General features: G+C 44.5%; 1 protein-coding gene across 1 annotated transcript in view; it reads right to left on the bottom strand.

The window, feature by feature from the left end:
• Positions 1-23,758, bottom strand: part of LOC126480677 (proteasome activator complex subunit 4-like) — a 215,911-nt gene that overhangs the window by 168,060 nt on the left and 24,093 nt on the right. The window contains exons 7-9 of the mRNA XM_050103901.1: positions 15,911-16,059; positions 10,975-11,181; positions 10,344-10,623 (exon numbers count right to left, since the gene is read on the bottom strand). Coding sequence (XP_049959858.1) covers positions 10,344-10,623; positions 10,975-11,181; positions 15,911-16,059 — 636 coding nt within the window. The remainder of the gene's footprint in view (positions 1-10,343; positions 10,624-10,974; positions 11,182-15,910; positions 16,060-23,758) is intronic.

The raw sequence follows: 23,758 nt of genomic DNA, 5'->3' as shown, positions 1-23,758 counted from the left end.
TACTAAAGTTAAGGGTGTCATGCAACTCAGCCTCGACTGGGTAGTCACCTAAGGCCTTACATGCCAGAAGCTTAGATATTTGGTTGGAATTAGCAGGTTTCAACTGAAAGCGTTCCATTACGAAGTCGTTTGACACTTTTCAGACCCAGCAATATCTTCCAATGCCTTGTGAATAAAGAAAGGGAATATCTTCTCAAAGCTTCCCCTGTTTCAATTGATTACAATGAAAGTGTTATGGCAAACTAATGCCCTGTTACTATTACTCTTGAGATTTCTTTTCGGGAGGACTCGCCAACCAAGCTCTCTTTGAGGAGTGGGTGTAGGTGCTTCCTGGCGGTACACCCGTCCCATCAGGAGTAGTAGTTTCATGAGACAGTTCCAAAGGGATCCCACAAGATGCTAGGGAAACAACTGTCGACCCAGGCAGAGCCCTGCATGCCTGAGCAAGCCTTATACAACTGGGGGGCAGCAGGTGCCCCAGAGGTTTCCCGCTAAAGATTGTTTTTACCTCAACAGCTATTCACCTCCTCAGCACATAGCACACCTTGAGGTAGAGGTTTCTTTTTATAGAGGCTACCTTCCTTGCAGTTCAGGCGGTGATGCCTAGAACACCATTCTCCGAAACACACAACAGCCACCGCTGTGCCACACAGTGGTCGCTGAAGTATGACCTGAACTTACGGTGACAGAGGACTGGTGGCGCTTACCAGTCCCCAGCTCAAGAACCCTGGGGTCGCCAAGCCCGTATTCAGCAAATGAATGCTGAGCCCCTGAGGGTAGGAAGAAATAAATGACCTACTTGAGCAGAAGGCGCAAGAGAGAACTGACTCAACCTTGAGTACACCTAATTCTGCAGTTGATTTTGTTAAAAATAAAGAGGTATTTCAAATACTATGGGAAGGATTAAAAAAGAACTAAAGAAGAATTAACAAAAAAAGTAGTTTGGTGAAAACACCAGACTGTCAAGAGAGTTAATCGAAGAGCTGCAATTAGGAAAATTTGTCTCAGCAGTCACCAAAATTTAAACCAGAGGTAGAGCTACATGTGACATATTTTTTGAGAGTATTTTCTAGACCATTATCTAAAGGATTCAAAGAAAATAGATTTTGCACACAGTTACCTTGAAGGGGGCTGCAGCCAAGTAGAGAATAGCACATTCTGAAGAATTTAAATCCCTGGATGATTTCAAGTTACTTAACCGCAAATTTTATAACAGCAGTATAAGGAATGGTATCGGGTGAAATCTCTAAGTAATCATCTAATTGCTTAGATGACCCTCACTATGCTACAGTATTAGCACGAAGATTACCACATCATGTGAGAAAAGAGGTTTGTCACCAGGGACAGGCAACAATTAATAATCTGTTAATGCTTATGGAGGGTTTGGATATGTTAAATAAATACTGCAAAGATTATACATTGGGCAAAAACTGACAGGTGGAAAATTATTATGGAAACTGTTACTCATCCAAGTTCCAGAGAAGAAATGAAAGTAAATATTATGAAACAAACAGAATTATAGTCAGTTAAATAAGGTTGGCAGTAGTCAATCGAATAACCCCTCTCCAATATTTACATCTAAGGGCCAGGATCGAGGACATTACAATGCATTTATAGACCTGTATGTTGAAAAGATAATTGCCTTTACCATTCCAAGAAGTGAGTGGTTATTAGAAGAATAAATTAAACCAAAGGTAGTCAGGAAGATCTTTGGTACAGAAGATGTTCACGTCAACTCAGGTAGTGAAATTTCAATAATATCTAAAAAAAAATATGAAAAGGCAACTTCTAAAGAAAGAAACTGGGTAACCTATAATAATAAATAATTTTACATTAATGCAGGTTTTATTGGTAGCACCTAATATAAACTTAGATGTACTGCTTGCTTCAGATTGATTACAAGCTCATAAGGTACTGCTAGATTTTTGAACCAAGGAAGTAACTGGAAAAATGAAGACTGCACATATGAAGTACCATTTAAAATTAACTCAGTAATAGTTAACCACAATTTGGAAATCAACTCTGCTTATTTACTAACTATAGCTAAGGTAGTGACCGCCAATAATGCAACAGGAGGGGTCAATGATCTTATGAAACAAATGAATTTGAAGACATGAGGGTCTAATAAACAACCAAGCAAAAATAACCCTATATTTTACTTAGATACAAAGGAGTATTTTCCAGTAAACCAGGAATTATAGGAGAGTATACATCAAAATTTAAGATGCTGGATGCCACACCATTCATTTGTAAGCCTTACCCTGTTCCTATAAGTTTATGATCAGTGGTGCACAGGGAAGTGCAAAAGATGGTTGAAAATAGGATTATAGAGTGTACCGTAAGTATGTACAATAATCCAATGTTAGTTAAGGAAACCAGATGGAGCTACATACTTCATACTTGAAACTCAGACTCTCAATAAATATACAGAGATCAAGAGTGAAGAGCCCCATGGTACTGAAGAACTGTTGCCTTCGAGCAAGCCCAGTTCACAAGATACGGGTGAAGGGACAGGAATCAGCACTGTCTGGCAGAGCATACACAGACTAGATGACAGGACAAGGCTGCCAGGCACAGCAGCGAGAGGCTACGGGGGATGAAGGGGGGCGACAGAAAAGGAGACGAGCAGAGAATGGGAAAAGACCAATGTGTGTGTGTTGGCAGAGAGCAGTGCACAGTGAGAGTTAGGGGATATGAATTGGGAGGTAACAGGACAGAGGGGGCAGAAACTGTCAAGAGGGGAGGGGGGTGACAGTATGTTACTGTAGGCTGAGACTGGGATGATTTCAGAAGTGGAGAATGTTTTGTATGGATAACTCCTAATTTTGTAGTTCAGAAAAGCTGGTGCTGGAGGGAAGAATCCGATGGCCCAGTTGTGAAGCAGCAATTGAAATCAAGCACGTTATATTCAGCTGCATACTGTGCCACACGGTGGTCCACTTTGATCTCGGCCACAGTTTGGTGGTGGCCATTAATCCTGGTAGTCAGCTGGCTGGTAGTCAATATAAAAAGCTGTACAATGATTGTAGCAGAGCTGGTATATGATGACTACTTTCACAGGTGGCCTGGCCTCCGTCCTCTGATGTGGTAGGAATAGGAAATGGTGGTAGCAAGGGTTTGGGACTGCCACAGGCATAGGAAGACTGCACTGTAGTTTCTTCTCTAGATTGTCGCACAGATGGCAAAATGGTAGATAACGAAATAGATGACAGTGGGATAGAAAAACAATTAAAATTGCTCAAAAGAGAAAAGGCCGCTGGACCTGATGGGATACCAGTTCGATTTTAAACAGAGTACACGAAGGAACTTACCCCCCTTCTTGCAGCGCTGTACCGTAGGTCTCTAGAAGAGCATAGTGTTCCAAAGGATTGGAAAAGGGCACAGGTCATCCCCATTTTCAAGAAGGGATGTCGAACAGATGTGCAGAACTATAGACCTATATCTCTAACGTCGATCGGTTGTAGAATTTTGGGACACATATTATGTTTGAGTATAATGACTTTTCTGGAGACTAGAAATCGACTTTTCTGGAGACTAGAAATCTACTCTGTAGGAATCAGCATCGGTTTCAAAAAAGACAATCGTGTGAAACCTAGCTCGCGCTATTCGTCCACAAGGGCCATAGACACAGGTTCCCAGATAGATGCCATGTTTCTTGACTCCACAAGACGTTTGATACAGTTCCCCACAGTCGTTTAATGAACATAGTAAGAGCATAAGGACTATCAGACCAATTGTGTGATTGGATTGAAGAGTTCCTAGATGATAGGACGCAGCATGTCATTCTCAATGGAGATAAGTCTTCCGAAGTAAGAGTGATTTCAGGTGTGCCACAGGGAGTGTCGTAGGACCGTTGCTATTTACAATGTACATAAATGACCTTGTGGATAACATCGGAAGTTCACTGAGGCTTTTCGCAGATGATGCTGTAGTATATCGAGAGGTTGTAACAATGGAAAATTGTACTGAAATGCAAAAGGATTTGCAACGAATTGACGCATGATGCAGGGAATGGCAATTGAATCTCAATGTAGACAAGTGTAATATGCTGCGAATACATAGAAAGAAAGATCCTTTATCATTTAGCTACAATATAGCAGGTCAGCAACTGGAAGCAGTTAATTCCATAAATTATCTGGGAGTAGGTATTAGGAGTGATTCAAAATGGAACGACTATATAAAATTAATCGTCGGTAAAGCAGATGCCAGACTGAGATTCATTGGAAGAATCCTAAGGAAATGCAATCCGAAAACAAAGGAAGTGGGTTACAGTACACTTTTTCGCCCACTGCTTCAGTACTGCTCACCGGTGTGGGATCCATACCAGATAGGGTTGATGGAAGTGATAGAGAAGATCCAACAGAGAACAGCGCGCTTCGTTACAGGATCATTTAGTAATTGTGAAAGCGTTACGGAGATGATAGATAAACTCCAGTGGAAGACTCTGCAAGCGAGACACTCAGTAGCTCGGTACGGGCTTTTGTCGAAGTTTCGAGAACATACCTTCACCGAGGAGTCAAGCAGTATATTGCTCCCTCCTACGTATATCTCGCGAAGAGACCATGAGGATAAAATCAGAGAGATTAGAGCCCACACAGAGGCATATCGACAATCTTTCTTTCCATGAACAACACAAGACTGGAATAAAAGGGAGAACCGATAGAGGTTCTCAAAGTACCCTCCGCCACACACCGTAAGGTGGCTTGCGGAGTATGGATGTAGATGTAGATGTAGGGATGGACTATGTTGTTGTGGAGGTTGGGTGGATGACTGCACGCCACTTTAGGAGGGCTAGGAGGAGTCTTAGGCTGGATGTCCCTCATTTAAGCAGGAGATGATAGAACATCAAAGAAACTGATGACGAAGAACATGGTTCAGTTGTCATCTGATATGCAGATAATAAACAGTACAGAAAAGCAGTGAATATAATCCTCTGAAATGCGGTGCTGAGGATTAGCTGGGCAGATGTCATAATTAATGAAGAGATACTGAATAAAAGTTACGGGTGCAGAAATGTATGTGTGGTACTATTATACTAAAGGAAGGAACAGGTTGAAAAGACACATCCTGGAGCATCAAGGAATGGCCAATTTGGTAATGGAGGGAAGGGTACGGGGGGAAAAACTTCCAAAGGGAAACCAAGGCTTGAACACAGTAACAGGTTCATGGATGTAGGTTGCAGTAGCTATGCCGAGATGAAAAGCCTTGCACATGGTAGACCATCAGCATCAATCAGTCTTGGAACTGAAAGTTAGAAGATCACAGCCTTAAAAGAACACAACAGGAAGAAACTCTTGTTCTCTGTATTTTGTGGCTATGTCAGAGAATGGCAACAAAAATTACATGAAATATAGTTTTGGTATTACAGATAATATTTTCGCCTATCAGAATCATTGAAAAAGTTGTGTGAGGAACTTATTCAGCTCAAAATAGAGATTAGTAAAACAAGTTTTCAAGTCTCACATTAAAACCAGTTTATAATGGGAATTGGAACAACCCCTTCATTGATGAATGTGAAAGAGGAAAACAATTGGAAAGCAGAAATATGTTGAGGAATAAATACACAACATGCTGTATGGTGGATGACAAAGAAGAGGAAGTTGGAATAAAAACTACACATTAGTTATCAGAGAAACATCCCAACCAATGCAAAATCATGACATCTTCAAACTGTGATTTGTTCTATAGTCATGTACATAGCTAAATCTGGCATCTCAATGAGGAAAAGAAATAATTCAAAAATTTAGAGCTTTTTGAGACAAAAAGGTACTGGGACAAGCAAGAGCCAATAATTGATAATATAAGAGTTTAGGTGATCTCTGACACCATTTCTCAAATGAAAACCTACAAAATGAATCAAGGAGAATTAACCCTTTTGCTCCTACACATGTGCTCTCTGCATTCCGTGCTGAACCAGCTTTGTTGTCACTGGAATGTTCACCAAATACTGTGATGTGTATAGAGAGATAGAGAGATAGCATTCAGACCACTATGAAATACTTATCATCTGATTTTAAGAAAACTTCAGTGAAGAAGATTTGATTTTTGCACATCTTACAGTCTGATATCTTAACTCAATAAAGGACTGAATTTCTTTTCATCACAGTTATTGTGAAGCATCACATTAAGTGATAAACTGCAAGAAATTTTAAAGAGTTTGCAGAGGTAAAACTACATTGCATAAACTTTGTGTATGGTTTACTTCCGCTCATGACTGCCAAGTACGAAATGCAGACAAGATATCAAAATTTTACCCAGAGAACGATCATGCGCAACTTGCCGATTTCCATCCCTGTGCATCAGGAATCATGTGGTCTTAACAATCATCATAATTCATAAGCGGTTTAAGACATGATGAAAACGAGTTTCTTTGTAAATGACAGCAAGCAAAGAGGCAATTTCGTTTTATGATAAATACATGAAACTTTTTTATTCACCAAGATATGGAAGTAATACGACCGCAGCAGTTAGACATCAGCAGAAAAGGATATTGTATGGTATCATTTTATTTTGTACCAGCGATACTATTGGGTCACAAACAAAACATGTAGAGATATGCTCTTCAATTTTTTAATTTCTTTATATTCATCCATTTGTCACTATAAGTGGTAGCAGGTGGACGTATGACAAGTTCCGCTGAGTTAATATTGTTAAAATGTGTGTGTTCCTCTTGTACATTAAAAGGTGTTATAGAAAGTTATCACAATAGCAAAATTTATTCGTACATTCACGATGACCATACCCGTCTGTTTATCATTCTGCAACGTGCCGAGAATCCTGCATCAAGAGGATCAAAGCAGACAAGAATAATTTGCGTGAGCAGAAGGGGGCGATCCGGAACCAGTATTGTCATACCAAGCTCTATGCACAATGGCGGCAACAAGAAAAAGAAGTACGTAAATTTAAATGTTGAATATATGTATTGAATATTGAGGGTCTGCTGATATTAATGCCAGTTAAAGTTCACCCAGGATATGTTTACCTCCTTTTTTCCAATTACTCTCACAAAATTTATTTTTTTAATTATTTAAGCAGCTTTTATCCCCCCCCCCCCATCACTGTTCAATATGTATACACGTCAACAGTACTCAAAGAAAAACCCTGCAGCTGCATTTAAATGCAACCTCAGCACCTGTGGAGCAGTGCAGCATGACAATTAACTCTTCCTCAGCAGTCAAAGAGTTAACATATACTACAATTCTTTCAAAAAAATAAAAAAAGAACTCATAAAAAGTAAACGCACACTGCAAGTGACATCTATCTCAGTGAGCTAGCCTGCCTAGGTTGGGAAATTCTTTAAGCGGTGTGTTTGTCACAGAACATTATTAAAACAATGGTGACTTTTTTTTATCATAACTCAACTTTTTACACGGTGAACTGAAGTGTTTAGTGAATCACCAGTCACACTCAACTTTCTTGTATGAAACATACTGTTTTGACATTTAAAAAGTATGCAGTTCTACTATGTATAGGGGGAGACGGAGGAGACCGGAGGACGGAGAGGGAGAAGGTAAGAGTAGTGATGGAAGTAACAGTACTAACATAGCTGAAGTTACAAGTGTAAGATGTTTGTCACACAACATGAGTCAGTAAAAGAGACATTGTACTCTGAAAGTTTATCTCTCATTACAAAACACAAATGACATCTTGCAACACATGATGAGTTATCAGAACTAGTAAATTAAGGGGAATAAGAACAGAAAAAAAAAACCCATTTTCGGATTTTTATCTCATTATAAAATTTGTAATTCTCCAAATAAAATGATATATAATAGAGGGAAACATTCCACGTGGGAAAAATATATCTAAAAACAAAGATGATGTGACTTACCAAAAGAAAGCGCTGGCAGGTCGATAGACACACAAACAAACACAAACATACACACAAAATTCTAGCTTTCGCAACCAACGGTTGCTTCGTCAGGAAAGAGGGAAGGAGAGGGAAAGACGAAAGGATGTGGGTTTTAAGGGAGAGGGGAAGGAGTCATCCCAATCCCGGGAGCGGAAAGACTTACCTTAGGGGGAAAAAAGGACGGGTATACACTCATGCGCACACACACACACACACACACACACCCATCCGCACATACACAGACACTTATAAGCACACATGGGAAAAATTTTTTTTTAATATAATCTACACTGGTTGAAAATGTTAAAATTATTATGTGCATTACGTCAAGATCTAATAAAATCGTTAATTTTTTATATAGAAGGCTGTGGATTGCTGTATTATAAAGATTAACAGTGTTGGTCATGTCCAGAAAAGGATGGGCACCTGGTTGAGGAAGCTGAAACAAAGTTTGAGAGACAAGAAACTCTCTGGTGGTAAAACCATAAGAGGCAGGCTCACAGACAAAATGACTGATGAACTACAGCAGTATCATGGGATGGCCATTAGAAATAATACTGAGGATTTGTTGGAAGTGAAGCAGGCAGTACGAGCTACCTTCTTTCACAGACTGTCAACTGATGAAAAACCAGTACACCACCTTTGCCCTCCTGGACCTGATTCATGGTGCAGTACTCAAACAGTTCATACAGCCATAAACATTCCATCCCAGCAGCAGTCATAGATATCATAAAACCTATTTACAGAGACCTGGCAAATCCTGAATTACAGAAGAAGTGGCTGCATGGTCAGATTCAAAATCCCAATGACTCATTCAATAATATTACGTGGACTCACTTACCAAAAACTGTTTTTGTTGGAATGAAGACATTAAAGTGGGGGGGGGGGGGGGGCAGTGATGCTGTTATTGCTTTTAATGATGGCAACATTGGTAGGGTGAAGGTGCTACAGCATATGGGAATTAATCCTGGAGCAAGCAGCATCAGAGGACTTTAACAGATGGACAAGGTTCACATTGATAGAGCAAAGTATGTACTACAGTTGGCCACTAAGGAGTCCAGAAAGAAGAAAAGAAGAAAAAAACTTGGAAAAAGATCAAGAGGATGATATATAGTATGGTGCAGGATGATTTTGAGTGACTTAAAATAAAAAATAAGCATATATTGAGTGAGTTACAGTCTTTTGAAACTTTAGAAGTTGTTCCTGAAAATTAACATTTTTTTGTTGCATTTTTCCCTAAATCTCAGAAACCACTTCGAGTAGAGTATTCAAATTTTCATGGAGTAATAACATACGTATCCCGAGTCTAGTGACCTAAAAGAAGAACATAATGTTATGTATAATTAAAATTATTTAGAACAATGTACAAAAATGTACACAAAATTTTAACCGTATAATTAACAAATTGTATTTACAAAAGCAGCGGCTGAAATGCAATTATTGTAGTTCAGTAGACTCAGAACATACAGTTTAATGTCCTGTAAAGGTTTCATGTCAATGGCTACAGTTGTTCCTGAAATACAGGGAAGCCAAATCACTAAATTTTAACATTGTTGGGATAGGGCATTCCAACTCCCCTTAAGCCACAATTGAACTTTGCAATGTCAATGCCTCATCTACAAATACGAACACTGAAGACTTGAAGATTTGTCCACTTTCTGTAACAGAACAGACAGCAACCAATGGCATGAATGACAGTGTAGGGCAATATTGGGTAGGCGCATATGTTTCACAGCACACAGTTCATTGCATATTGCTGTAATTGGAAGTTCATGCAGCAGATTCATGTGTGCTACTGTTCATATTATATCATTACCTATGGTTACGGTGTTAACATCATGAGAGCCTCACAGAACAATAAAAATGAGTCACTAGGTGTGACAAATGAAAGTTCCCTATTCATTAGCTAATTACCAATTTGAGTAGATTATTGTAATATGTCATTACAGAAGTAGCCTGCAGTGATTGCTTCTGCCTGTTAGTGCATAATATGTCTCTTTTCATACCCCTGAATGCTCTCCTTCATAGTGAGATTTACAGAACTTGATGAGCAATAGAATCAATCAATCAAAATCAATTAATTACAAAGGTGGGTCACAACAATCCATTCTCAAGCTAACACTTACTTCAAATTTGTATGGCAAACGGAGGCCAGTGGTGGCATTATTACACTATGAGGCATGTAGAAGGAATCTGTGGTTGTTATATTACCATCTGTGGAGTACATCAGTGAGTTAGTATTCCAAAAGTAACAATCTCATTGTCAGCACAGTAAACGACTATCAAAAATAGCAGTATTACCTTCAGACTGTAAGCAGCTGGTTGATGGAAACTTTAGTGAGTTGTATGAAGTATAAATCTGAATGAATTAACAAACAACATTTCAAGCAATTTTGCTTTAGGACAAAAAGATTTATAATTGACAATTTCCACTTTTTAAAGTAATCAGGCTACAGTTACTCTCTTGGCACTTTTAATTAATCAACATTACCTCTGTGAGATCACTCCAGTAATTTGACGCTTGTGAGGAGTCCACAATTGGAATCAATGTTGAGAATGTTGCAATAAACTGAAATGTCACGAAACATTTTCTGACATCATTTGGATCAATTCCAGGAAGCACTGACATCAGCAGTGGGATAACATGTGTAGGGCCTTCTTTGTAACCCAACCGAGCACCCTGGACCATTGGTCTCGCAACTGCCACCATACACTGCATTGCAGCAGTGAGCTTATGAGGTTCTGTCACTGTCTCTAAATTTGCATACATGCTGAAACAAAAAGAAAAAAAAGAAAATCAGGCACTACTTTAACAAAAAATAAGAAGTATTACATTGTATGTAAAAGTAATGAAACGCTAAATAGTAAAATAATTACATGGCTTCTGCAAACTTCACACAAAACTAATGTACCTCCCAATATGTGTGTCCATGAGAGCATGTATACAAATACAATGGTTAGTTTTTTTTGTTTCAGAAAAATGAAGTTTCCTGAGTAAAATGCACAAAGAAGTAGTAGTAGTAGTAATGATGATGAAAAAGCATTTCAACTTGGATGACATTATGAGGTTGTAAGTACGATAACATTCCTTTCCTTACATAAAAATATTTAATGCAACTTACCGATCAACAACAAGAGGTATTACTATATTAGGACGCAAAGTTGCCAAATGTTGCATAGCTTGGTTGATTTCTGTAAGTCCCAATTTGGAAAACATTGCCTGAAGTGCAACAGGTTTCACACTCTCTACAAAGTTTGTAATGTCATCTTCTGTTAATTTATGACTGTCAGGTACTGGAGTCTCCCATGTCAAGTGCTTGTGTCTTTCACTGAAAATGAAAACAATTTGAGAAAATCAAAAGCTGTAAAAATAATCAATTTATAATACTGTTGGGAAGGGGAATCGTGTGCTGCTTTCTCGGCAAGGCCTGACTAGAGTAGGTGATCTACCTTTGCCTTTCTCTGTTTTCTATATTTCACTGACTAAGATATGCATCTGTATCATAGAAAACCAATAAGTACATGTGCACTATAGTGTTGGGCTAGTGTTGTTACCAACAGAAAAAAGGCAGTAATGTAGTTAACATCCCACTGACGATGATATCATTGCAGAGAACAAGATCAGGTTCAAGAAGGTTGGGAAATGAAATTAGTTACGTCATTTTCAGAGGAACAATCAAAGCATTCGCCTTAAGAAGTTTAGGGAAACAGCAGAATATCTAAATCTGGATGGCCGGATTAGGATTTGAAACACCATCTTCTCCAATATGAGCCCGGTGTTTAACCATTGCAGCACCTCTTTTTTTATTGTTCTGAATGAGTAGTAGACAAAGAAAATAAGAAGATGAAATTATACTTATCTATACTGATATATAGAGGGGAACTGTGGTTAGCAAAAATGTCGAAAAGTTCTTTATCTATTTACTTCAAATTTTTACACGATATTCTAACAAACGTTCAAAACAGGTTTTCCGTTAAAACCAACTGCAAGATAGAATATGGTATGCTGAGCTGTGGAAATGTGTGGTTTCATTTTCTTTCCAAAAGTTGTAGACACAAGAATGTGCAGTTTAGTTTTAACAGAAAAACTGTAAATTACAGAAGTTGTCTTTATGGCTTTACCGGCTTGTATCAGAATACTACTACACAATGTAAATAGTTCAAAACATTGTAATGCTATCCTTTCACAGATTAAAACTAAGCAAAATAATGTCACTGAAGGCACGATTCTCACAGATCCATCAGTTGGGGAGATCTCTCTCACGCCTCTTATACCAATGATCCCAACCAATTTACAGGTTCAATGTAAAGGTTTCACTTGCAGTAACAATGAAAAAAGCACAAGGTCAGAAATTCAAATATATTGGAATTTACTTATGATCAGTGTTTTTCCGATGGTCAACTGTATACCTCCTAAGTGGGTGAAACTGCAATTAGGAGATGAAGTTTGCACCTAATACAATTTCCATGTGTACCACAGGTTAGAATATATATTCAATTTCCATATATATTTAGCAATTGTGAAGCATTGTCAAGTTTGCTGGTAGTGTGTGTGTGTGTGTGTGTGTGTGTGTGTGTGTGTGTGTGTGTGAGGATTAACACTTACTGCAAGGCTTGTTGGTTTACCCTTAAAATAAATAAAAATAAATAAATCAAACATACTGCACATACCTAGCTAGGAAGACTCATTACAGTAATTATGTTATTGTTGATAAAAATGTGGAAACAGTAAGAACCATAAAATGCCTCAAAGTATCCATTCAGGTTGAATTCAAGCGAAACAATTACTTAAACTATCTATAGGAGAAGCAGGTGTCATGCTGAAATTCATTGAAAGAATGCTACGAAAATATAGCTTATCAATGAAAGATGTGGCTTAAAAATTACTCGTGCAACTTAGTATAGAATTTTGCTTTCAGTCTGGAATCCTTACCAAGTACAATTACTTTAGGAGACACAGAACATTCAAAGAAGAGCCACATTTCATCAAGGATTTTTTTTTATTATTATTATTATTATTATTATTATTATTATTTTATTATTATTATTATTATTATTTTTTTTTTTTTTAATAATCTAGACAGAGATTTTCACCAAACTCCACTGACAGATGCTACCAGAGAGGTGTTGTACATCATGGAGAGAATTACTCTTAAAATTCAAGAGCAGATGTTTGAAGAACTTCCTTTCACAGACATCTCACAAATATAAATATGAAATGGAAATATGACAAATTAGAGCTCCTGTAGAAGCCTACTGATAGTCATTTTCCTATGCGTAATGTACAAGTGGAACAGGATAGTGGGCGAATGATATTGATACTAGAAGTACCCTCTATCAAACCCCAGAAGGTGGCTTGCACAGTACAGATATAACTGATGCTTAGGGAACTGTGCTCAATGTAAAAGATACCTGCACCTGAACCCATGAGGCATTGTGGAAATTTGGAGACAAAGTGCTTAAATGCATGGAGGAAGATACACCTATAACGAAACCTCTCAAGGCGAGCAGCCCTCGAGGTTGATCCCTTTTCTCAAGAACCATATTTTTACGGAACAGGAAAAAAACTTCCATAAGATCAATGCATCTTTATTCCTTTAAGACGACCACCCCTTACCCAAACAGCCACCACAATTTAACTAATTATGTCCTCCCCTTAAGATGACCACAACCAATCATAGAAGAGAGAGAGACAATACCATATTACTGTAAGGTTTCTCGTTGAATATGTGATACAACAATCTCTAAAATTTCATTGTCAAATAGCAAACAGTTCTGATTTTTCCTCTGTAGTGAACAGTTATGGCTGCTTCAAATAAAAGAAAACTTCTTGTTCTTTCACTAGAACATCAAATTTCTGTAATGAGAGAGAGAGAGAGAGAGAGAGAGAGAGAGAGAGAGAAAGGAAAATCTCAGTGTCAGTTAGCGATTGAGTTTAATTTTGGAAAAAGTCAAATGCAGAATCCAATTGCAAAATGTGGCAGGTAGGTTAAGGAATGGGAAGAAAACACCAACAAAAATTCAAAGAAAAGATGGTGGCAGCCTTTCCAAGACATTAATAATGCTGTTTTAGAGTGGATTAATAGAGCATGTGCGAAAGATTGATTATTAATGGACCAATGCTACAAGAAAAAAATCTTAAATTTGCCTCTGATCTCAGAATTCCTAATTTCATTGCAAGCAACAGCTGACAGAACCGATTTTGTGTTCAACACCGTACTGTTTTCCAAGCAGTCTGTGGAGAAAGTGCAGACATTACTCAGGATGTTGTATACAGCTTGAAGTTGAGACTCAGTGTAATTGCAAGTGGCTGTTGTGATAGTGACATTTACAACATGGATGAAACTAGTCTATTTTTAAACCTGTTCCAGACAAAACACTAACTGCGAAGAGTGATCAGTGCAAAGGTGGCAAAATGGCGAAAACAATGACATTTCCTTGCTTGTTGTCTCTTGGTTTGCAAATAAACGTGTGTGGATGATATGTGAATTAAAAAATGAGCATTCAGAAACATAATATCCTGCTTGTCGTAGATAATGCACCATGTCATTGCAACAAAAAAGTTATCAAATATAGAAATAATTTTTTTTTTTCCTTGCCAACATGATACTGTGTGTTCAGCCTTTTGATGAAGGAGTGATCCGGTCTTTCAAATTTAATTACCAAAAGAAGCTTCCAAGTTACCAAGTTGCAAAAATGGACAATACCACATCCTTGTACGAGTTAGCTAGGGCTGTGACCATAGGTGATGCTGGCAGCTGGATTAAAAGTGTGTGGAATGAAGTGAAAAATGAAACAATTAGAAAATGCTACATTAATTCTGGTTCTCAATCTTCATAAAATGTGGACATTGGAGAAGAAGGTGGCAATGAATCAGTCGACTGTGCAATGCTGCCAATACTGAATGGGATATTTCTACAGTGAATGAAGAAATCGGATGGTGATAATTGGGAAGATGTAACTGCAGACATGAACCAAGATACTCAGTGTAATGACAACTAAAACACTGATAGTGAAAATGAGAATTCCTATTAGGAATTGCCTTACATAGTATTACTTAATTACAAGTTCTTTGCTTCTGAGCTTTATAACTAGAAACTGATGTACTTACTATCTGAGGTGGAAAAGGAATACAAGAATGTGACTGTAAACAAATGTATGAAAAAGTGTGTGCAGATGCTAATTTCCATATATTTCATTACATTAACAATTAGGTATGTATGTATTTATTAATTATTACTGTTATCAGTATGTTGTAAGAGCTGGTTTTCCATTGTAGCAGTTATTGTCATTGTGTTTAAATGATGATGTTTGGCCCCCACATTTTACCTTGATCACCCTTTAGGAAGACCACTCCTCCAGATGACCACTTTCTTTAACAATTAGGTATGTATGTATTTATTTATTATTACTGTTATCAGTATGTTGTAAGAGCTGGTTTTTCATTGTAGCAGTTATTGTCATTGTGTTTAAATGATGATGTTTGGCCCCCACATTTTACCTTGATCACCCTTTAGGAAGACCACTCCTCCAGATGACCACTTTCTCATAAAAATTCAAGTGGATGGATCAAAGATGTTTCATCATTTTACAGTTTTTACTGATTTTCTATCAGCAAATGCAAGTTATATTATTTACTTAAAAACTATTCATTTTGTTTTCTATAAATTGAAAGTTCAATACAAAATGTTATGAAATTTACAGACTGACATATGGACTGGATGGCACTCACCTTTAGAAGTGCTACTCTCAGTACAAATAAAAGAAGCATACAAATGTAGATAACAACTCTCCCAGCTTCTGAAACTCGAATTCCTTGGTCAGGAAGTAAGGGAGAATTGGTTGGAGCATGTTGGGTTTGGAGGAGGGGAGGAGGGATCAAGGTAACTCAGAACCTAGGCTAACAAGGACTCTCTTTGTATGTGGAAGGAAAGAAGCAAAGATGACACAAAAGGCATCATAGATAGTAAAATCCCAAGTTTCTATGCCTCTGCTTGCTTTGCAAATAACCACTGTGTTATTAATGGACACTAAATAAACTGTCACTAAATTACTTACAAATGCAACCGTTGTATAAAATACATTGGAAGCTTCTTTAAGAAATCTTTCAGCTTTATGAACCATCTTCCAAAATTTGCTGGATGGAAATAAGATTCCAATGTCTTCATCAATCTATCTAAATGTTTCTGTGCGCTGCTGTGTCTTCCCTAAAACATACACAATTACAACAATTATAATACTGTTTAACACACAAGTTCACACAAACACAGTGCACTACGTCCCTCTACAGCCATTTCACAATATTTCTCATACGTAAATTAAAAGTTATTGCTACTGATACTACTTTTTGAGGGAAAGTGGGACAGAGGGAGGGGAAACAGAGAGGGGTGGGAAGGGGCAGAGGGAGGGGGGAGAGGGTGGCAGAGGGAGGGGAGGGGGAGCGGGGTGAGAGCGGGGCGAGCGGGTGCGAGCGGGGCGAGCGGGTGCGAGCGTGGGCAGAGCGGGGGCAGAGCGGAGAGAGCGGGGAGAGCGGGGAGAGCGGGGAGAGCGGGGGGAGCGGGGAGAGCGGGGAGAGCGGGGGGAGCGGGGAGAGCGGGGGGAGCGGGGGGAGCGGGGGAGAGCGGGGGGAGCGGGGGGGAGGGGGGGGGAGGGGGGGAGAGCGGGGGGGAGGGGGGGGATAGCGGGGAGAGCGGAGATAGGGGGGGAGAGCGGGGAGAGGGGGGAAGAGCGGGGAGAGCGGGGGAGAGCGGGGAGAGGGGGCAGAGCGGGCAGAGGGGGCAGAGCGGGCAGAGGGGGCAGAGCGGGCAGAGGGGGCAGAGCGGGCAGAGGGGGCAGAGCGGGCAGAGGGGGCAGAGCGGGCAGAGGGGGCAGAGCGGGCAGAGGGGGCAGAGCGGGCAGAGGGGGCAGAGCGGGCAGAGGGGGCAGAGCGGGCAGAGGGGGCAGAGCGGGCAGAGGGGGCAGAGCGGGCAGAGCGGGCAGAGGGGGCAGAGCGGGCAGAGGGGGCAGAGCGGGCAGAGGGGGCAGAGCGGGCAGAGGGGGCAGAGCGGGCAGAGGGGGCAGAGCGGGCAGAGGGGGCAGAGCGGGCAGAGGGGGCAGAGCGGGCAGAGGGGGCAGAGGGGGCAGAGGGGGCAGAGGGGGCAGAGGGGGCAGAGGGGGCAGAGCGGGCAGAGGGGGCAGAGGGGGCAGAGGGGGCAGAGGGGGCAGAGGGGGCAGAGGGGGCAGAGGGGGCAGAGGGGGGAGAGCGGGCAGAGGGGGGTGAGAGGGGGGAGAGGGGTGAGAGGGGGGAGAGGGGTGAGAGCGGGGATAGGGGTGAGAGCGGGGATAGGGGGGAGAGCGGGGATAGGGGGGAGAGCGGGGATAGGGGGGAGAGCGGGGATAGGGGGGAGAGCGGGGATAGGGGGGAGAGGGGGGATAGGGGGGAGAGGGGGGAGAGCGGGGAGAGGGGGGAGAGCGGGGAGAGGGGGGAGAGCGGGGAGAGGGGGGAGAGCGGGGAGAGGGGGGAGAGCGGGGAGAGGGGGGAGAGCGGGGAGAGGGGGGAGAGCGGGGAGAGGGGGGAGAGCGGGGAGAGGGGGGAGAGCGGGGAGAGGGGGGAGAGCGGGGAGAGGGGGGAGAGCGGGGAGAGGGGGGAGAGCGGGGAGAGGGGGGAGAGCGGGGAGAGGGGGGAGAGCGGGGAGAGGGGGGAGAGCGGGGAGAGGGGGGAGAGGGGGGAGAGAGGGAGAGCGGGGAGGGGGGGGAGAGCGGGGAGGGGGGGGAGAGCGGGGAGGGGGGGGAGAGCGGGGAGGGGGGGGAGAGCGGGGAGGGGGGGGAGAGCGGGGAGGGGGGGGAGAGCGGGGAGGGGGGGGAGAGCGGGGAGGGGGGGGGAGAGCGGGGAGGGGGGGGGGAGAGCGGGGAGGGGGGGGGGAGAGCGGGGAGGGGGGGGGAGAGCGGGGAGGGGGGGGGAGAGCGGGGAGGGGGGGGGGAGAGCGGGGAGGGGGGGGGGAGAGCGGGGAGGGGGGGGGAGAGCGGGGATGGGGGGGAGAGCGGGGATGGGGGGGAGAGCGGGGATGGGGGGGAGAGCGGGGATGGGGGGGAGAGCGGGGATGGGGGGGAGAGCGGGGATGGGGGGGAGAGCGGGGATGGGGGGGAGAGCGGGGATGGGGGGGAGAGCGGGGATGGGGGGGAGAGCGGGGATGGGGGGGAGAGCGGGGATGGGGGGGAGAGCGGGGATGGGGGGGAGAGCGGGGATGGGGGGGAGAGCGGGGATGGGGGGGAGAGCGGGGATGGGGGGGAGAGCGGGGATGGGGGGGAGAGCGGGGATGGGGGGGGAGAGCGGGGATGGGGGGGAGAGCGGGGATGGGGGGGAGAGCGGGGATGGGGGGGAGAGCGGGGATGGGGGGGAGAGCGGGGATGGGGGGGAGAGCGGGGATGGGGGGGAGAGCGGGGATGGGGGGGAGAGCGGGGATGGGGGGGAGAGCGGGGATGGGGGGGAGAGCGGGGATGGGGGGGAGAGCGGGGATGGGGGGGAGAGCGGGGATGGGGGGGAGAGCGGGGATGGGGGGGAGAGCGGGGATGGGGGGGAGAGCGGGGATGGGGGGGAGAGCGGGGATGGGGGGGAGAGCGGGGATGGGGGGGAGAGCGGGGATGGGGGGGAGAGCGGGGATGGGGGGGAGAGCGGGGATGGGGGGGAGAGCGGGGATGGGGGGGAGAGCGGTGATGGGGGGGAGAGCGGTGATGGGGGGGAGAGCGGTGATGGGGGGGAGAGCGGTGATGGGGGGGAGAGCGGTGATGGGGGGGAGAGCGGTGATGGGGGGGAGAGCGGTGATGGGGGGGAGAGCGGTGATGGGGGGGAGAGCGGTGATGGGGGGGAGAGCGGTGATGGGGGGGAGAGCGGTGATGGGGGGGAGAGCGGTGATGGGGGGGAGAGCGGTGATGGGGGGGAGAGCGGTGATGGGGGGGAGAGCGGTGATGGGGGGGAGAGCGGTGATGGGGGGGAGAGCGGTGATGGGGGGGAGAGCGGTGATGGGGGGGAGAGCGGTGATGGGGGGGAGAGCGGGGATGGGGGGGAGAGCGGGGATGGGGGGGAGAGCGGGGATGGGGGGGAGAGCGGGGATGGGGGGGAGAGCGGGGATGGGGGGGAGAGCGGGGATGGGGGGGAGAGCGGGGATGGGGGGGGAGAGCGGGGATGGGGGGGAGAGCGGGGATGGGGGGGAGAGCGGGGATAGGGGGGGAGAGCGGGGATAGGGGGGAGAGCGGGGATAGGGGGGAGAGCGGGGATAGGGGGGAGAGCGGGGATAGGGGGGAGAGCGGGGATAGGGGGGAGAGCGGGGATAGGGGGGAGAGCGGGGATAGGGGGGAGAGCGGGGATAGGGGGGAGAGCGGGGATAGGGGGGAGAGCGGGGATAGGGGGGAGAGCGGGGATAGGGGGGAGAGCGGGGATAGGGGGGAGAGCGGGGATAGGGGGGAGAGCGGGGATAGGGGGGAGAGCGGGGATAGGGGGGAGAGCGGGGATAGGGGGGAGAGCGGGGATAGGGGGGAGAGCGGGGATAGGGGGGAGAGCGGGGATAGGGGGGAGAGCGGGGATAGGGGGGAGAGCGGGGATAGGGGGGAGAGCGGGGATAGGGGGGAGAGCGGGGATAGGGGGGAGAGCGGGGATAGGGGGGAGAGCGGGGATAGGGGGGAGAGCGGGGATAGGGGGGAGAGCGGGGATAGGGGGGAGAGCGGGGATAGGGGGGAGAGCGGGGATAGGGGGGAGAGCGGGGATAGGGGGGAGAGCGGGGATAGGGGGGAGAGCGGGGATAGGGGGGAGAGCGGGGATAGGGGGGAGAGCGGGGATAGGGGGGAGAGCGGGGATAGGGGGGAGAGCGGGGATAGGGGGGAGAGCGGGGATAGGGGGGAGAGCGGGGATAGGGGGGAGAGCGGGGATAGGGGGGAGAGCGGGGATAGGGGGGAGAGCGGGGATAGGGGGGAGAGCGGGGATAGGGGGGGAGAGCGGGGATAGGGGGGAGAGCGGGGATAGGGGGGAGAGCGGGGATAGGGGGGAGAGCGGGGATAGGGGGGAGAGCGGGGATAGGGGGGAGAGCGGGGATAGGGGGGAGAGCGGGGATAGGGGGGAGAGCGGGGATAGGGGGGAGAGCGGGGATAGGGGGGAGAGCGGGGATAGGGTGAGAGCGGGGATAGGGTGAGAGCGGGGATAGGGTGAGAGCGGGGATAGGGTGAGAGCGGGGATAGGGTGAGAGCGGGGATAGGGTGAGAGCGGGGATAGGGTGAGAGCGGGGATAGGGTGAGAGCGGGGATAGGGTGAGAGCGGGGATAGGGTGAGAGCGGGGATAGGGTGAGAGCGGGGATAGGGTGAGAGCGGGGTTGGGGAGAGAGGGTGGAGAGGGGAGAGAGGGGAGAGAGGGGGGAAAGAGGGGGATAATCAAAGAAATGTCTTCACTCCTGCACGGTAAATCTGCTTAATACGGAGTGGTGCACATAAAACCGGCCAGAACCGCACAGCAAACACGCATGTGAAGCATTACTAGCTTGTCAGAGTCTTTGCCACCTTCCAACAACAGTAGCAGGTGAGTAGTTCATACGGAAAGTAGTCGTTATAAACTATGTACTTCATTATCATGCCTTACTCCATTGAAGAACATGTGTTCATTGTTGAAGAATATGTGCAGTCTGAATCCATTAAAGTTGTTCGTGACACTTTTTCAAGAAAAGTTTCATGAAAATATTATTCCTGCAACATCAACAATTCAGGATCCAGTGAGAAAGTGGCATTCAACAGGCAGTGTTGTTAATTCAAAGAGAAATAAGGCACCGACTGTACGTACACATGAAGTTGTGGCAAACGTGACGGCACACATTGAAAGAAGTCCCTACAAGTCAACACGATGATTATCACAGCAATGTGCAATATCTCGCAGGCCATGACAATGCATCCTTCATGGCTTAAAAATGAAACCTTACCATGTGAGTGGTGTTCTGCAAATAAAAGAAGCGGACAAGGGTAAGTGTACACATTACTGTAATTGGTTGTTGGAAAATGTCACTGGGGGACATCTTGATCCGTTCCTCCTTTTTTGTTGACAGATGAAGCTTGACTTCATCGTTCGGGTTACATTAATTCACAAAACACAAGACACTGGGCTATAGAGAATCCCCATGGCATACTGCAAAAGCCATTACACGTTTTATAAATTGGTGTATGGTGTGTTCTATCTGGTAACAGAATTATTGGGCCACTGTTTTTCATCGAAACTGTCAACACACGTGTTTACTTGCAAGTCTACAATGGATTTTTGGCTCTTTTAACTCCAAATGAAAAATGTTGTGCATATTTCCAGCAAGATGGGGCAACTTCTCATCCGTCGGATTTGTCCTTAGCTCGTATACATGCTGATTTTACAGAAGAGAGGACCATTAGTGAGGGCTCGTAGCCACCCCGCTCTCCCGACTTGTCACCATGTGACTTTTACCTCTGGGGATTTGTAAAGGCTAGAGTCTACCGCAACAATCCCAGAACACTTGACACATTAAAAAACAATATATGTGAAGAAATTTTGAACATTCCTCAATGAGTACTGAAAAGTGTTTTCCTTAACATGCTTCGACGTGCACAACTTTGCTTGGATGTTGGCGGAGAACATTTTGAACACAAGACTTTAAATTCCTTTCTAAAATATGCTTGTCAAACTAATAAAAGTAAATATGTTACTTAAACTGTTAATTATATAGTTCATAATGAAACAGTACAATAAAAATGTAAGAAAGCAATAATGTATGTTGATTTTCTTCATTCATATTCCTTTCAACACAGGAGCCTGTTTTATGTGCGCCACTCTGTATAATGCAGGAATTAAAATTTTCTTCATACTATCATTGAGAGAAAGAGAATTATCTAAATCTTTTGACATTATTGCAGATTCTCTCTCTTCCTCACAAATAACTTTCTGAAATCAACTTCTCACCTTGTGTACCCAAACTTAACAGAAAACATTGTGTGTGGATGGAATCTTTGTTTCATCCAAAAGACAACCACCCCAAGCAACAAAAAGGAAATTTCTACAAGAGCTAAAGAACTGGATTTCTCATTAAATGGGCTGTCTGTTATAGTAGAGCTCTCTGTCCTGCTTCAACACAAGCTCCATTTATACTACTTATTCCACAACAGCAGCAACTTGGATATTACTCCAAAAGTGAATAATAACTACAACTGTCGTAATCATATGACTATTTCTTAATAATTCAACATGACATCAACACAGCTATAAATCTGAATTATTTTCCTCTTTCTTCTATCTTCCCTTTCAAGAAACAGAGTATGCAGTTTTTCCTGCTTCTACATTTCCTCTGTCTCAAGTAGGTCAATTCATTTGCTATTCATTCATTCACTCATTCATTCATTCATTCAACAAACTATTTCCTACAGAAATTTTCTGTACACATCTTTCTTGCCACATCATCTCTTTTGATAAAGTAAATAGGCCAAGTGGCAAGGAGACAACCAAATGGAAGAATAATTATCATCCAGTACAGAATGTGGAATAATGCCACATTTTTGCTCTTGGCATGATGCACTTAGCCTAAATATGTGAACTAATTGCCATTCAAAATTGAAATTCAGTAGGAAACTATCGTGGTAAACACCCTCGGGTTGTCAAAAACATCAGCAGTTGTAACAGGATGTGCTCCAGCATATGCTTTCAGATTAGTGACTCCAATCAAATATCTGACAGTGTTAAGAGTTATCATCATAATTAAAAGGACAGAAAAACAAAATCTGGAGACTTGCCAATAATAGAAGGAGAAGCTTTTACTTTTGATTATAATATTGTTAGTTATGAGGAACAAATATTTTATTTATGAAGTATTTCATTAATTATTTCAGTGCTCTGAATTTTAAGTTAGATAATGGATGGCTTCATAGTAAAGAAAACTTCATGAAGATTCAGTTTAGAAATAGAGCAGCTGGTAGAGCAGGACAGACAATGAACTGTGGAGGAACTAATGATGGGCAGAGTAAAAGTGAGTCTGAACACAAAGTGTACCGAACACTCCTAACAATGGGCCTCTGCAGCTGTTGACCAATGCATGTGCCAATGTTAACATCACGAATGAAATAGGCAAGTGCCATTGGCACTGACAATGGTGCATTGTCAGAGCACTGCACGGTCTGATTAATACCGGTACCTTCTTAAGCTTGCCAATGGGAACAGCTCCTCAACATCTGAATCACGAGACAGAGACAAGCTGGCTGTGGCTCTATTATGGTCTCGGGAACATTCATGTGGGCACCCATGCGTCCAATGGAGCTCGTTCAAGGCACCATGACAACCATGGAGTATCGTACACTGGTTGGAGAGCACTTGCACCCCTTCATGACAATCATGTTTCCCGACGGCAGTGGCATTTTTCAATAAGATAATGCACCATGGTCACAATGTTGTAGCTGATCAATGTATGCTTAGCTTGGCGTATGGAGTAAAACACTGCCGGTGTCACCTGTATGGTAGAAAATTCAGGGTAGTGATAGACCATGTCACTTTGAAATGGTTACTAGGTTTGAAGGAACCACCCAATAGACTGATGAGATGGACATTGAAACTAGGTGAATTTGAATATGAAGTAATCCAGAAACCTTGGAAGAAAGATGGAAAAGCAGAGGGGTTGGACAGGAAGCACAAGCACTAGGGCAGGACATTGGGAAATGGCACAGAGCACAGATGAAGAGAGTCGATAGTATGGCAAGCAACAGCAGTTTAGCATGCATGACTGATTATCATGTACAGGAGTAAAATTAGGACTTCAAGTGATGGTGCCATGTTGAAACTAGGAGGGAGGCAAGGGGTGAGGGAGGCAAGGGGGGAGGGAGGCAAGGGGGGAGGGTGGCAAGGGGGGAGGGAGGCAAGGGGGGAGGGGGCAAGGGGCCGGCAAGAG

This window comes from Schistocerca serialis, chromosome 5 (genome assembly GCF_023864345.2).
Source record: "Schistocerca serialis cubense isolate TAMUIC-IGC-003099 chromosome 5, iqSchSeri2.2, whole genome shotgun sequence".
Taxonomy (NCBI): Eukaryota; Metazoa; Arthropoda; class Insecta; order Orthoptera; family Acrididae; genus Schistocerca; species Schistocerca serialis.
This window is presented reverse-complemented; position numbering and strand designations above follow the sequence as displayed.